This window comes from Passer montanus, unplaced genomic scaffold (assembly GCF_014805655.1).
Source record: "Passer montanus isolate IOZ18808 unplaced genomic scaffold, ASM1480565v1 scaffold176, whole genome shotgun sequence".
Taxonomy (NCBI): Eukaryota; Metazoa; Chordata; class Aves; order Passeriformes; family Passeridae; genus Passer; species Passer montanus.
Window position 1 is genome coordinate 471,160 of NW_024364937.1, and position 15,727 is coordinate 486,886.

The window sequence follows — 15,727 nt, forward strand, 5'->3', positions numbered from 1 at the left end:
AGGGAAAAAAAGCCCCTAAGATAAATGCAGCTTTGTTTTTTCTAGGATATCATTCATTGACTTGGCTGGCAGTGAAAGAGCAGCTGATGCCAAAGAATCGAATCGACAAACAAAAATGGAAGGAGCAGAAATAAACCAAAGTCTTTTGGCAGTAAGCTACTATTATGTCTGGGGAAGGTTTTGTATTTAATTACTAGCATGTGTTTTGGGATAAAAATTAACCACAGAATAATGTATGCATGTAGAGGAAAAAATAACCAAGGTACTAAGTGTGTTCAGTTTAATTTGTCTCATGACTGAAAAACAATTTAAGAAGGAAGAGATAAACATATAAAAATTAAGTATTTTTAATCCATTCTTACTGCTAGACAGATAAACATAGCATGGACAATGTTAGGTGTAGTGTAAGTGACCCATATTTAATATAGAAGGTTTTGTCCCTTCTAAAGAATACTGGCTTGGAATTGCCGTGTTTGTTTCATAAAAGCACATCTGTTCCTGCCAGTTATTTTTACCACTTAGACTTCTCTTTCAAATCAGGAATAAAGGACTTAAGAACATAAAAACTATCAATTTATGTGTGGGGAGAAAGGAACAGGAAGAAGTGCACTCCTGAGGCAAACTGTCTTTGTAAGTGTCCTTAGTCAGGCAAAGAGGGACAAAGGAGCAGAAAAATGCCATCTATGATAAAGCAGAAGTGCCTGTAAGTGTAAATGCTGCAGAAAGGTTTGCACCTCCTGTAATGCAAACAGGAGGAGCTCAGTGGTGACTGGGGGCTTCTCTAAGCGAGGCTGAGGGTGATACAGGTTCCAGGGTATGAGCCAGCAGTGCAGAGGTCTGCACGCAGCTGTACCTCTTAGTTTGTTGTAAATAGGAGGTGGCTTGGGGAATGTAGATGCTCTTTTGCATAGAGGCCCTTCCTGCACTGGAATATTAGTATTTGTGCTGGGGAGGTAGCCTGTGAAGTGAATGTGTTTCTGTACTTCATGCTTTCTTGAGTACTTGCTGGTGAATAACTGTGTCATGACTTCTTTCTCTATAGAAAGAAGTCTGATCTTGAAGGTCTAAGCCCCAGCCTAAACAATTCTGTGATTCCAAAGAATCCTAAGCCCATGAAATTCTTTTAAAAGAAACTGTAAAATCAGAGTCTGTACATTTTTGGTATTGTGTGAAACTAAGAAGATACCTGGACAGTCTACAAGTAGTAACTGAATCAAATATAAAAAGCAGCTTTGGGTAAATCTTCGTAACCTGCAGTCTGTAAAGCCTAGCTTTGGCCTCAATGATCATAATTCTCTCTTCAGACCTTTTAACTCATGAGATCTGAAGTCTGCTGCTGGTTTGAATATTATGTGATTTTCATGTGGAAGACTTTCAGACACTGCAACCATGAGAGCCAGACTAAAGAATTACAATAGTTTGATCTCTTACTTTTTACAGGTACAATTTTTGATAAAATGCTGTAAAAATAAGAAATAAATGTCATTTTCATTGGGAGTTTGTAGAATGTAGAATGACTGTAAATCCTTGATGGCAGTATCATCATGACAATACCGTAATCTGCTCTCTCCAGAAGAAAGAAAAAAGCTCAAAAAGCTCTGTCCTTTGGGTACACCTGCCCTGCAAGCTGCAGCATAGCCTAGGCTACACCCAGTCTGGCTTCAGACGAACTAGATGTAGTGCAGGCAGCAGCTCTGTGGAGCTCCATGTGTGCTAAATGTTTGTGCTTGCTCCTTGCATCTGGTGCCGCCCGTGGAGCCATCAGGAAGGGCACAAATTGACCTTGCAAGGGACAGCACATTGTAGGAGTCAAAGTGACACAGGACCTGGGTAGGCTTGGTTTGATGCCGTTCAGTTCCTTGCCAGTGCATGACTGATCTGTTTTCCCCTTCTGTTTTTAATTTCTTTTGGTAGCTAAAGGAATGCATTCGGGCGTTGGATCAGGAACAAGTGCATACTCCTTTCCGGCAAAGCAAGTTAACTCAGGTAAAAGGAGCAGAAAGGCAGGAGGAGAGGTTTCCCTGCTGAGGACAAAAATAAGCAGAAAATCAAATAAATAAATAAATGGCATAGTTCAGTAACTGCTTCCTCTCTTGAGGAAGAGAGGAAATGCACAGCTTTTGCAAATTTTGATTTTAAATGTAAGCACAGAATTAAAGCCAACTGCCAATTTCCCCCAGCCAACAAAGGGGACTGGCATGGGAAAAAAAGAAACAAGCCAAGAGGTGAAACCAAACAAAACCCCAAACACCACTGTCCAGACTCATACAGAGTTACCATCCATCTCCCCACAGTCTGAAAACAATCTTGCATCTTCTATTCCTTTACTGTCCTTGGAGCTTTCATCAATATTTCTTGACTTCAGCTGTAACAGCTGCTTTATTCTCAAACCATATTGGCACCCTTGAGACGTCTGGAACAAGGGCTTGTTTGGAGCCCTAATTAATACTTGTATTCATTTTAAACTATAAACAAATAAAGGCAAGAAAAACTGAGATGGGACTACATTTATCCGAAAAATTAATAAGCCTCTAGCTCATGTTGAATTTCTTCTGTAGATGTTGCTAATTTACAGGATGAATGCAATTTCTTTTTCCTTCAAACCCTAGGTGCTAAAAGACTCTTTCATTGGCAATTCCAAGACATGTATGATAGCCAATGTTTCACCGAGCCACCTTGCTGCAGAGCACACCCTGAACACTCTGCGATATGCTGACAGGTAGGAGGTGAAACTCAGTTCTTGCCAGGGTGAAAATCACAAAGTAAAAAGTAATGCGTGATGTTTGTCATTACATTTTAGTATAGTTGAACTGAAAATGTCGATTTAGGCAAGAAACAGAATCTTTAAAAACCTGATAAAATCGTTACTTTATTCCAACTCTTATATTTTGTCTTAAATTTTTTTGTGTCTTGAAAGCACTGGCTGCTTTCGGCGATGAAAATATCACTATGTGCTACTATATGGGGAAATACTTTTGCTAAACTGCAATGATGTTTGCCATTACATTTTGTTATAGTTGAACTGAAAATATCAATTTAGGCAAGAAACAGAATCTTTAAAAAGCTGATAAAATCGTTACTTATTCCAACTCTTATATTTTGCCTTAAATTTTTTTGGGTCTTGTAAGTACTTTCTGATGGCCGCTTTCGGCGATGAAAATATCACTATGTGCTACTATATGGGGAAATACTTTTGCTAAACTGCAGGGCAATCAACAGGTTTGACTTAGTTTTGTATTTTGATTCTACTTAGAATGTGTGCAAGGCCTTCATCCTCCCTCCTACAGAGCGGGAATTAAATCACAAGATGTGCAATGCTGGTCTTAAAAGAACAAGAGACAACTTGAGGGGCAAGAGGAGCAGAGGGAGGTGGTAGGGGAAAGGGTGGTAGGGGAAAGGGATACCAGTTAAGCAGCTCTTCACAGCTGTGCTGCTGAGTCTGATCTAGGAGCAGTGCAGCCCTGTGCACATCACCTGAGGCAAGAAGCCTCACTGCAACTACTTCAAAAGTCCTACTTTGAGCCTTGTGGGACTCTGTGATGTGCTGTGGAGAATACCAGCTGGTTCTGCTGCATTTTGATGTGTGGAAATGCACTCACACTGAAACTGAGGCCATTTCCACTCACTTGAGCATGACCTGTTATGCACTGCTCAAGGAAGAGCTTAAAAAGACTGCTATAGATTTTTCCAAAAGTCCAGGCATTTTAGCAAAAGGATTTTGATACCTCTGAAGAATCACAGACAGAAAACAAGTCATGATGTTGAATTTAATATTCAGTCTTAGTATATGAAAGCATGAATTTGTTCTGAAGATGCTGTTATTTATCTGAAAGCATGACATCTTCTAAATCCAGCCTCTTTTTTGCAGGGTCAAAGAGCTGAAGAAAGGGACTAGATATCCCACCCCTGTCACAAAAAGGCGTCGCAGAGCTGGAAATGTATCTCCAAAAAATATCCAAGGCACTCCCTTTTTGCCACCTGGGGAAAAGAGCTCTCCAAAGAAAGTGAAGCTAGGCCTACAGCATCCCTCAAGTGCTACAAAACCAAAGGCATATCCTGCAACACTCCAGCCACCTGGTGTCCCTCTTACCTCTACCCCCAAGGGAACTGACAAAGAACATGCCTACACAGAAAATACCACCAGTCCCTGCTTCCACCACACCACCCCAGTTAAGGGAGTCCTACAAATAACACATCCCCTGAAGAAAAATTATCTATCCCCCCTCTCTGAAAAGAGCTCCTCAGCGGAGGATTTCATTGCCACAGCAGAAACAGAAGAGAGTGGCCAGCAAGACAAGTATATGCAAAACAGAACACCTGTCCAGTGCCAGAAAGTCCAGATAATGCAACCTCTTCAGAAACAACTCGTTTCTAGTGAAGATAATTCCTTTGGAGATGGCAATCTTCCCTCCAACAGCAAACAGGAATGGGGAAATACTTTTGCTAAACAGTCTGTTGAACCGTGGACATATCTGCCTTCATATCAGAAGGAAAGGGAAGAGCATTTACGTCTTTATCACCAGCAGTTTCAGCAACCCCCTATTCTAAAGCAAAAATTGAACTATCAACCCCTTGAGAGGTTTCTAATGCAGTACAAGCCTGAGGAGATTCAAGTGAAGCAGGAGCTGAGCCTTACTCCAACTGAAGGGCAGAGCAAAGAGTGGGTACAGCTGGAAGATCTGGATGACAGTGATTTCAGTGAAGATTCTTTCTCACCTGTTTGTAGTCAAAAGAGTGTGAAAAGAGGAAATAGCAACAAATCCAGTCAACATTCATTTTTCCTTCATGAAAGAGAGCAAGGAACTGAAGAAGAGCAAAAAGGCCAAAAGCGGCAGGATTTATTTTTTGAATATGCAACACCCATGGAAGATCATGGATTAGATGACAACTGGGATTGTAGTGAGGGTAGCTCAGAGGCAGAAGAATCCACTAAAAATTCAGGCTGCAGCAAAACTACTGCAGACTGGAGCCATGACTTAGCTGTTGAATTCCCTCCAAGCAATACTGCAGAAAAACCTTACTGCCTGCAGGAAGATCCTGCTTGCAGCTGGAGAAATGGCAAGGACTTCCTAGCTGAACACAAAGAGTACAAGTCCAAACACAGAAGTCTTGTTTACTCCAGTGAAGGCACCTTAACTCCAGAAAAGGATACTTCAACCCCATATGTATCTCCTGTATTGAAATCAGGAACTCCAGAGTGCAAAGAGTTTGATCTCCAGCATGAGAAGGAAGAATCCACTTTGGCTAAAAAGGCTGGCCTTACAGGAGGAGGTGTAAAATGGAAAGTTCGAAAAAATGAAGTCAGCCAGTCTGTTTCTTCCAGTTGTTCCTCAGAATTCACCTCCGAGCTCACGACCCCGCTCCTGGTGTCGCCTCCTGATGGTGAGGACACAACTGAAATAGAGAAAGCATCTTCCAACCAAGAGAAGCCCCATGGTGAGAAGCAGGTGCCCGACAGTGACGCCCAGAGCAGGTTTGAGGCTGAGGGCTGGCAGTGCACCAGGAGCAGATCTCTGACCGACAGCATGCTGGAGCTGGTGGAGCAGCTTGGCCACGCGGGAAGCCTCTGTGCCCTGCTGGACTCCTCTCGAGACACAAACAAGAATCTCCCACCCACCTGTGGCCGTGTGAAGCCGTGCTGCTGCCACCTGGAACCGGTTTTATCCAAGCAGGGAGTCCGGCGCAGTTTGTTTGTTGGACATGACCCGACAGAAACATCTGCAGCTGGATCCACAGCTGGATCCGCAGCTGGATCTGCCCTCGCCAGGCCAGAGAAAGAGGGTGTGGGGCTTTGCAGTGACTCCCCCTTCAAAGAACACTCGGGAGGCAGGTGGTGTGGTGCTGATGGTAATCAGCATAACAGTGCTGGTAATTCAGGGAAGTCTAACTCAAGTCAAGGGGCCCGTGCTGAGGAAATAAATGCTGAAAAGAGCTATGCACCCCAGTCCCCCTCTCAGGAGAGCTGCTGGCAGCTGCAGCCCAAGCCAGGGCTGAGGAATGAGGATCTCACCCATTTTGAAGACCCTGCCAAGTCATCGTTTGGCCATGAGGAGACAGAGTTGCTGAAAAGCAAGTCAAAGCAGAGTATTTTTACACAAGAGACTTTTGCTGCAGATGCAGGATTTGCAACCAAAGATAATAAGCCAATAGCAAATGCAAAGTGCCCCTCACACGTGTCCAGCAGCAGTTCTCCAAGTGCTGCATCAGAGATGGGGAAATGGCAGAGGGACGCCCTAGAAAAGGCACAGTAAGTCTTGCTCATAATGAAGTTTGTAGTGAAGGTTAGAAAATCTGGATGTGTGATACATTTCCTTTTTTTGTATGTCATACCTATTTCATAAACCAATGGTTAATCGTTCTATTAAACAATTATAAGATTAATCATAATTTATAGTAATTATCTTTAAAAAATATGGTTGCTTTTATTTAGTGATATTTTAAAATCTCACAGGAAGCCAATTATTATATTAGAGCTTCTAGGATAATGCTAGAGGAATAAATATTATAATACAAACTGCAGTTCTCAGTAATTAACTGGCTTACTATAAGCTGTAAAGTACCTAAAATATATCAAAACCTTCCATCAAGAATCAGGTTATAGCTGTTCCATCAATGAAAAGAAATGCTGCTAGAGCAGCTGAGCAGTCACTGAAGATGTAGATATAAAGTTTCTGAGTACTCTGAGCTGCCATTGTCAGCTCCCAGGGACTGGACTGCATTCCCTTGACTGAAAATACATTGTTGGTTGGTGAAACTTGCTCAGAGGAATCAACAGCAGCACTGAGCCTTCCTGCTCAGCCTGTTTCTCACTGGAATTACTTACAGGCTTATGGCCATAAACCATTTCACCTATTAATTAGACGATTGTTGTGCTCCTTGATTCTCCTACAGTGAAGAGCAGTTGTGTGCTGCCTGTGCTAAGGAAGGGCTGTGGTCACTCCTCTGTGAGCAGCCCTCAGTCACCCAGTTCATCCTGAAGCCCACACCAGTGCAGTCCACTGCACTTCACAGAGCACTGGTGTGCCCTTCCTGAGTGCCAGGGACACAGGACAGCAAGGCTTCCTCTGGGGTATTCCTCTTTCTTGAAGGTTTATTGAGGCCAGCTGTGATCACAAGCAGTGATTACACTACAGGCTGTGTAACCAGCGTGTGTTTTTTGTTAATCAGAAAGACTGTAATTCGTGCTCATCAGCAGCAGCTGGATGAACTGGCACACCTGTGCTTCAAAGAGGAGTGCTTGATAAATCAGATGTCAGCAATGGTAAGTGTTTCAAATTATGGTTTTGGTGCCCACTGAGCCTGCACAAATTAATCCTAGAGATTATTAACTTGAATTGGTGATGTGATGTTCCTTGTCAGTTCAAGCCCTTCTCCAAGGCCTTAGTCCTGGGAGAGGCCTCTCATTTTCAGTGCCTGCTGTGTTTGCCAGTCTCCACTGTGACAGGCCCTTGGGGAGCAGGAGATGGATGGGCCAACCCTGAAGCCCTTGTCTCTAATAAGAGAGCCTTCCCTTATCTCGCATCTCGGGGCAGACTGCACCAGACACGCCATCTGTCCCTGTGATGATTTTGCTCTTGCAGGCTGGGACAAGTAAGCCAATACAATAAAACAGAGCACACCCCTAGGGCAGGACACTGGTGGGATTTGGCTCTTCCTTCTGGGAGCCTCTTTGCCTATCACACTGCAGGTGTGCCACCAACCTGAGCCTGGCTTAGTCCAGTGTTCTGACCACTGTGACTTGTGCCTCACACACTCTTGGCTTTGGTTACTCAAGTGTTTCCTGGCTTGTCTTTGCCTCAGATGACAGTGGTGTACCCTAGACCTAAAAACTGGCACCTGCATGGCCCCACTGCTAGCTAGGCAATCCCAGTTGTCTGTTTCGCCTGTATCCCAACAGATGCCTGTCACACCTATGTGAAAATCCAGACTATGAACATTTTCCAGTGAGAACTCCTGCCTTCCCAGTTTCCTCACCTTCTCAGTAAAGCCAAGCTCCATTGCTGCATTGTGTTGTCAAACCACTTCAACTCATATCACAGTTCAGATCCTGAAGTACAGGGACTCTTCCCTCAGGGACTTTGGAGTGAGGCCACCATGTGGCTTATTCACTGTGATTTCAAGATGCACATGCTGCTTTACAGATAACATACAGTTCACAAAGCAGCACAGGAGACATAAACTGTATTTGTTTTATGGCAGACAATGCAGTGAAACAAAGCTATCTTTCATCTTCTTAATTTTTTTTAATCTTCTGAGATTGTTCTTGTTAAGTCTGTTAGTCACTGGACACTAGCTCTCTCCCTGCATTTATTTGCCCCTTACAGCAAGCAGTTATTTTCTGGCTAGCAGAATTTTTACAAGCTTGCCAGGCCTCCCAGCAGTATGTGAATAACATACCCTGTAGTTTTATTTCACAGCATGACCATTTTTTAATGAAATGTGCTTGGGCTTCATGCATCAGCTTCTCTCCTTCCATTTGCAGATAGTTTCAACTTCTCCAGCCGTGAAACTTTGGCTGCAGGAGAAGCTCCTGTTAAGACCAGACACACACTGAACAAAGCAATATTTAAAGTGCTTAAGAAAAATATGCCACAGCAGCTGGGTTAGTCTTCATAGCTGTCCTGATTTCCCTGCAGGACAGAGACACAGTGCAGGAGATACAGCTGGAGTACTGCCAAATAAGCTTTTTCATGACTGATTTTCATACACAGCAGCTGAATTTCCCAGCCCTGAGGATGCTGACACCTCCCAGCTTCTCAGGCACAGACCTGGGAACAAAGGCACCAAACTCTCTCAGCTGGAGAGAAGAGCATGTCCAAGTGCTCTTACTAATACAGCCCTACTTAAAAAAGGATTAAAACTCCAGTTTGAATCACAGTTCCATACTGGTTTTTATCAGTGTGGCTATGAAAGGTAGAGTTCCCTAGGCTGAGGCTGGATATGGTGCTGGTATTGCTCATGGCAGACCTGCAGCCGTGGCCCCATGACCTGATGGGAAATAAATCCCTTGCATCTCTCAAGATTGGGCTATAATGTCTGATCCACAGTGGTCTAACTCACCATTTATTTTCATAATTGATAAATCCAACATGACAGGTGTCAGGAACAGAGTTCAGTACATGGTAAAACCAGGAGACCAGTCCCAGCACCAAACCTTTGAAAAGCTAACCAGAGTAGAAGAGCTACAGCAGCTGCTTTATTTTTATTTTTAAGCCACTACATAAGCTGTAATTTCACTAACAGATAAAACTACCAGAGTCAGTGAACCTTGGTATTTAGAGGCACTGACCTTTGTCTGTGAGGGCTGTGATTTTAATAAGGAAATGCTGATTTAATCTACTACTCTGCAGAATGCTTTTACATTCTGCTGCAGTGTAAAAAATATGCTGTTTTTTTCAACCTGCTGATACTGTTCCCTACTGTTTCCTTGTGCCTTCCTCGCCAGGATTTTCAGAACTTCATGGCCATGCTGGATGAAATCTTGGTGCTGAAGTCAAAGTGTGTCCAAACAATGCGAGCCCAGCTTCAGCTCTGTTCCGTCTCCCCGGGCACTGACAAATCACTGCAAACACGTCCACCAGTATAGACCTGCTTTGCTTACACGTGCACTGGAGCAGCTACAGGAAACCCCAGCCAGCACTTTGCTACACTTGGTGCTGCAGAGTGCGGTTGGTAGGGGATAGTGTTTGGTCTGATGTTTGTGACTAGTGTGTGTTTTATATAAGGATGGAGAGAATTCTGAGTAAATGAGAGATGACTAATTGGCACCATAAGCTTTGTATTTCATTAATACCAGTAAGCCACATTCTGAGCAGTAACAATTCAGCAGCCTTTAAATATCTCACCAAGTAGCAGGCAAGTTGTGTTAATGTATCATAGGAGCTTCTCACGTGTTGAAGGCAATCCTGTATTGCCAAGTAAGGGAAACAACTTTGAAGCCAGATACAGGTCAAAACAGAAATGCTCAAAAGCTACCTAGAAAAGTCTTTGCAAACAAAACCCAGGAAAGAGAGAGGAGCCAGGAATTGTTACACTAAGCTGTCTGGACCTTAAGTATTTGGAAGTCAAGGCAGGGTGTGTGAAGTGCTGTCAGTTTCGGAAGGAAGCCTATTGCTGAATTAGTGCTTGGGATGAATCCTCCAGAACTCCTGAAAGAGGTGGCTTTAAGTTAAGGGGTAAGGAGTGGTTTAGCAGGGACTTCCTACCAAAGATTCCATCTGGCATGTTTATAAGCACATGGGTTTCATGCTGGTGCCCAGAGGAAGATGCCAGCAGCTGTACATGCAGCACACCACGTCTAATGCCTGCACTGAGCAGGGCTGAACAGATTTCTCACATGAAAACAGGGTCTGCTTGGAGGCACTGGGCTGCCAGAAGCACTGTTATGTGAAACTGTTACTTGAACCAAGAGCTGCGGAGACATCAGCTGGAGCCCTGGTGCTGCATGCATCATAACTGAACCACAAAGCCAGTCCACTTGCTTTGAAGGCACAAGTGACCTTGAGACACGCTTGCTGACAACACGCTGTGAGCGCTCCCACTCCAACATCAGGGCTGTCGCAGCACATTCATCTGTCTCTGTGTCTCCTCAGTAATGCCTGTGGTAGGTTGTTGAAAGCCTGCTCAGTAGCCAGAAATGCCAAGGGGAATGGAACACTGCTGTTTGACCAGTTCTGGGTTTTGCTGCCTGCCTGCGCAGCCTCCCTGAGGAGCCCAGGTTGGGCTGAGCTGCAGGACAATAATTGCAGTGACACTCTGGGATGCATATTTGGTGCAAACACTCCCAGGAATGTCACCCAGCGTAGGCCTGGGGAACAGAAGCAAATCCCACATCACTGCCCTGACTGCTGAGTTGCTTTTAGCACTGGTTAGTCTCCATCTTGCAGCTGAGATTATATTTCTCTGTGGAGCAGAGAGCAGTTTCTTTGGGGTCTGAGGTTATGGCTCTCAAAGTGTTTCCTGTGTCCTGGTCACCAGCAGCAAGTCCCCTGAACCTGGGTCAGAAGCCTCCCTCACTCACCCAGGGAGCTGAGGCATCCAGGAGCAAGACTCTTGGTATTTCTGCATGGCACAGAGCAGTGGTGCCCAACAGCCACCAGAGAGCTGTAAAGCAGTGGGAGATCAGCACTCTGCAGCAGCCACGCAGGGAGGAGCAAGTGTTTCAAACCACCAATTCCCTGCACTTCCTGGGGCCAGGGAGAGCTTACCTGTGAGTAAGGTGAGGGGAATACAGGGCAGTTGGATAGTCCTCCTGACAGGATAAATTAGCTGCGGGCACTTAATTTCCCCAGCACATTCTGAGCGAGCATGCTGCAAAAACTGGTGTCAGGGAGCAGCTGAGGAGTTTGGCAAGTCTATTTGAAACCAAAGAAAAGGTCAGACTGTAGGATGTGTGCACAAGACACAGGCAAATGTGATACCCAGTCAGAAACAGTGCAAGGGAGGAAAATTTTCCCTCCATGTACTCTGACATTTGGGAGATGAGTGTTGGTTGGTCACTCTTTCAGGTTTTTAAAAAGCACGTGAGCAAAGTATGTTTCACAGACATTTTGAGTGTCTTGCAGAAGCTGGATATTCCTAAGCAACACATAAGAATCATTTGCACAACCCACAGTGCCATGTCCTAACCTCAGTATCTGCAGGCACAGTTGTGACAAGACAGATGAGCGACCGAAAATTTCTGTGAGCAGAGGAGATGTGAGTGAAGTCAGCTGCCAGATTGGAGCCACCTGTGAATCCCATCTGATCTATTGTGAAAAAAGCAAGTCTGGCAGATCTGAGCCCCAGCAGCAATTCCCAGGGCAGGAACTATCTGCTCCCTCAAGGAACAGCCAGGGACACTGGAAAACAACAAATAATCAAAACAACAACCACACACAACTTTCCAATGTCTGATACAATCTCTTTTTTAAATGGGTTATCCAACCAATCCACATGACTATACCTTTCTTAAATATTTCATTATGTCTATTCTCCAAATTTTATTTCCTCTACTGAAGGTGAGATTTTACCTAAATAAAAAAATAAAGCATCTGGCTGTGAAAAGCAGCCCATCCTTGGCAATAACATGGACATGCTTGAAGTGCTGCACACCCCAAAGATAGCAACACTAGGTTCCTCATATGCAACAGAAACTATCCAGCTGTTGTCAGAAATGGTAACATTTTTCTCTCCCCTTTGAGGCTTATTACCTAGATGTTGCTTTAATTCTTGTGTGAAAATGTGCTAAATGAACATTTAAAGTGTCATCCCCTTCCTACCATTTTAATATTTCACTGACAACTGCTACAAAAGATTTTCACTTCCAACTTGAATGTGCGTTAAAGTGTCATAAAAGCAATCTAAGAGATTTAGAGAGCTTGGCCATGTACCATCAAATAAACACAGAACTAGTATGGATTCACTTTTGTAGTCAGATGCAACAATGACTATTAATGCTTATTAGCAAAAGCTTGATACTTTATTTCAATAGTTGACAGAATTTAAAATAAAATTCAGTTTGCTACAGAACTCTGGTGAAAATCATTTTAGGTAAACATGATCAAAATGCCCATTCGATCGACTGCAAAAGATTTAAGTGGGGCTGGAAATCTGTACGAGCTCCCCTTTTCACAGGGCTTGTTGGTGTGGAGAGTTTCAGGACCTGACCCACAGCTGGACTGACCCTTCCTGGCCTGGAGAGCAGCCACAGAATGCTGTTGCTGTTGGCTCTGTGATCCGGGACAGAAGACAGGAGGCTGGGCAAAAAAAGCCCTTGGGGCACTGGGGCTGCTGCTGCTCCCGCTGCTGGACTGCAGGATCGGGAGCCCTCGGCTACCCTGGGGGTGAAGGAGGGCTCTGCAGTACCAGAGCCATTTCCAGGATGCTGCTGTCCAGAACCAGCAGGAGGCAGCTCAAAGATGCTCTTGTTGAAAATACAACCAAAAGTACAACCACCAGTTTAGCACTGTCTCTACGCTTCTCAGCAGCCTTCCCACCCAGGCACACAGACCTCAGACAGAACCTCTGACAAAGGCACAGCAGGGACATAAATCAACGTGACCTGACAGCCTAAGGAAAAGCTCCAAAGTTGTGAGTGTGACCAGGGATGCAGCCAATCTTCTCACCAGCCAGCAGCAGGGCAGAGCCCAGCCTTGCTCCAGCCAGCAGGACCTCCCCCCAGCCACAATGAACTCTGCCTGGGCAGTAGCAGATTAACAAGTGCTGCACAGCACCCTGAACACTGAACTCTGGTCCCATGGGGTCCCTTGTTACACATTCATTCAGCAGTTCCTCTTCTCTAAGCCACCCCCTTAAACGCCTCACTCTGTGGTGTTTTCTTCACTGAGGTGCCAACATAGCAATACCCTTCATGCCTTCAGACACCCAAGGATTTAAATCACTGCCAAAGCAAGAGCAGTGTCACCAGGGTAGACTTGGGTGGGCATGCTCTCTGAAATAAGACCCTGCATCTTCACAGCTGTCACTTCCCACCTTCACCTCCTTGCTCTCACCTCCACAAGAGCTCCAAAAGCAGAGTGACTATTCTGTGGGGTTAAGAGCCAGACCTTGGAGGGGAACTGTGAAAAAAACCCCCGCACACTAATACAATCAGAGATTATTTTATTCAGAGGTTTGGTCTAAACAGTTGTTTCTTTGCTGGCAAAGAATTCTTGCCCCTTCCAGACTGTCTGGTACCAGACGGGACTCACTGGGGTAGCAATTCTGAGAAAACCAGAACAAGCAACAACCAAATGCTCTCAGCAGTGATGGAAAAGCAGTTTGAATTTTGTTTTCAAGGTTTCCCAATTAATCAGGAACCCCATTTCCTCACTTCACTGTTGCATTTCTGACCTGGGAAGGAAGAAAAGCTGGGCAGGGCATTACTTGCACTCCCAGAGGCAGCAGCTGCTGAAGTCCTTCTTAGACAATATTTATTTCAGGTCCACCACTAGAAAATGGTGAAGGTCAATGCTATGGGGTATGTGCAAGGCAACCTGCCCTGCTCCTCCTCATCATCCCTCTTCACATCTCCTAGATACTTGCCAGCAGATCCCTCTCTTGCATAATTTTAAGTAAATATTTAATTCACGCAGTTGGGCACCCCACAGAGAATTCCAGGAGTGCACATTGGGCCCAAATTAGATGTGTTGGTCATAGAAAGTTAACAACATAATGGAGACAAATGCCATCCCCTTTGGAGTCCTGATGAGCTGAACCCTCCTACTGAAAAACCTGCACTGATGCAATGGGCTGAGACCTTTTGCCCTCCAGCAGTCCAGTGCTCCAGCTCCAGGCTCTAACATGAGTTTGTATCCCTAGGCTGGGGTTCTGCCACAAAACAAAAATAAGCTACAGAGAAGCAAAGCACCTTCTACCACTGCAGCTGCAGCCCAGAGACCTCTGGCTGCTGTGCCCAACAGTGTTCACACATGGCCACAAGAGCTGGCAGCACCTGGGCGGGCAGGACGCAGCAAGGTCCCTGTCTGCTGAAGCCAAAGAGCATGAGAGATGGGAACCATGACACTGGGAGTTATATTTCAGGGTTTTATTAGTTGTTCTTCTGCAGAATCAAAATATTTAGCAAATTAGAGATTCCTCAAGACTGCTGATATTTAATGTATTTAGAACTTGATCAATGTACAACGTAATACTTTGAACTATCAAAAACAACCCCAAACCTGATTTGTAGTACTAGATATTATTATGTAATTCTATATCAGTGTGAAAAATGGAACTAATGCAGTGAGTATATCTGTTTTAAAGAAAGTGCTTGAAAGAAATCTCCTGCATCACACTGTGTATTATTTAAAACAAAAAGAGTAACTGACTTTCTAGCAGGGCATTGTCTTAAATATCCTACAAGCCCAAGGGGATTAAAAATACTGAGCCCCAGCTCTCTGCCTTCAGGTTTAAGAACCAACACAAGCTGCAGGTCCAGGTTGAGTTCACAGCTGCTTCAAGGGAACTTACACTCAGCTTTGGACACTTGTGTCTGGCAAAATGTTGGATGCATGGGTAAAACAACAAAAACCAAGAGGACAAAAAAAACCCCAAGGTTCTCTCTTTATGCATAGTGACAGTTTCTGAACCAGTGTTATACTAAGTTACAGACTAACTTTCAACCAAAAAATAAAACTCCATTGCACTAAAGGTCAAATTTAACCAGGTAATCTGGACTGTGACACAGTCAAGTAATTCAGTACAAGCAGACAAGACACCATGAAAGCAGCTTCAAAGAACCAAAGCATCCTAGTTTCAGAACCAACTTAATACTTCTGTCCAACTCCAGTGCAACAATGAGGGGGGAACCACTCCATCTCTACCTATGTACAATTCCAGTCGAGGCTGGGCAGTCTCAACTTTCCGTGGCCAAGCTGGAAAAAGGAAACTTAGGAAAGGACACTTTAAAATTTAATTTAAGAATGAAAGTTGGCCCTCAGTGGAAAGAGAAATGCTGGAGTGATGCAGGCAGGCAGGCTTGCTCAGTCACTCTCCCTTGTAGGCAAAAAGCTGGACTCCTTCCGCTGAGAGCAAATCACACTGGATGTGAAGGTGGCGGGGCTGGTCCTGCTCTGTTGCACGCCAAGAATCCAGGAATGTGTCTTCAGCTGGCTCCTGCACGGGCCATTAGATCTTCCAAAGCATTGTGTTGGTCGTTGTTGTGTAATAATAAGACCTCCTTAATGTCTTTGAGTTCAAACCCCATTTCTTTAAATTGACTCATTAATTGGAGAAGTTCTGTGAT

At 44.5% G+C, this 15,727-nt stretch overlaps 2 protein-coding genes across 6 annotated transcripts in view; one reads left to right on the forward strand and one right to left on the reverse strand.

The window, feature by feature from the left end:
* The window catches only part of KIF24 (kinesin family member 24), a 33,175-nt gene extending 18,169 nt beyond the window's left edge, over positions 1 to 15,006 (forward strand). The window contains exons 10-14 of the mRNA XM_039704481.1: positions 1,915 to 1,986; positions 2,610 to 2,719; positions 3,869 to 6,247; positions 7,168 to 7,261; positions 9,446 to 15,006. Of these exons, the coding sequence (XP_039560415.1) occupies positions 1,915 to 1,986; positions 2,610 to 2,719; positions 3,869 to 6,247; positions 7,168 to 7,261; positions 9,446 to 9,586 (2,796 nt within the window). The 3' untranslated portion in view covers positions 9,587 to 15,006. The remainder of the gene's footprint in view (positions 1 to 1,914; positions 1,987 to 2,609; positions 2,720 to 3,868; positions 6,248 to 7,167; positions 7,262 to 9,445) is intronic.
* The window catches only part of UBAP1 (ubiquitin associated protein 1), a 34,583-nt gene continuing 33,368 nt past the window's right edge, over positions 14,513 to 15,727 (reverse strand). For all 5 annotated transcript variants that reach the window (XM_039704478.1, XM_039704480.1, XM_039704475.1 and 2 more), the window contains exon 8: positions 14,513 to 15,727. In XM_039704478.1, the coding sequence (XP_039560412.1) occupies positions 15,587 to 15,727 (141 nt within the window). In that variant the 3' untranslated portion in view covers positions 14,513 to 15,586.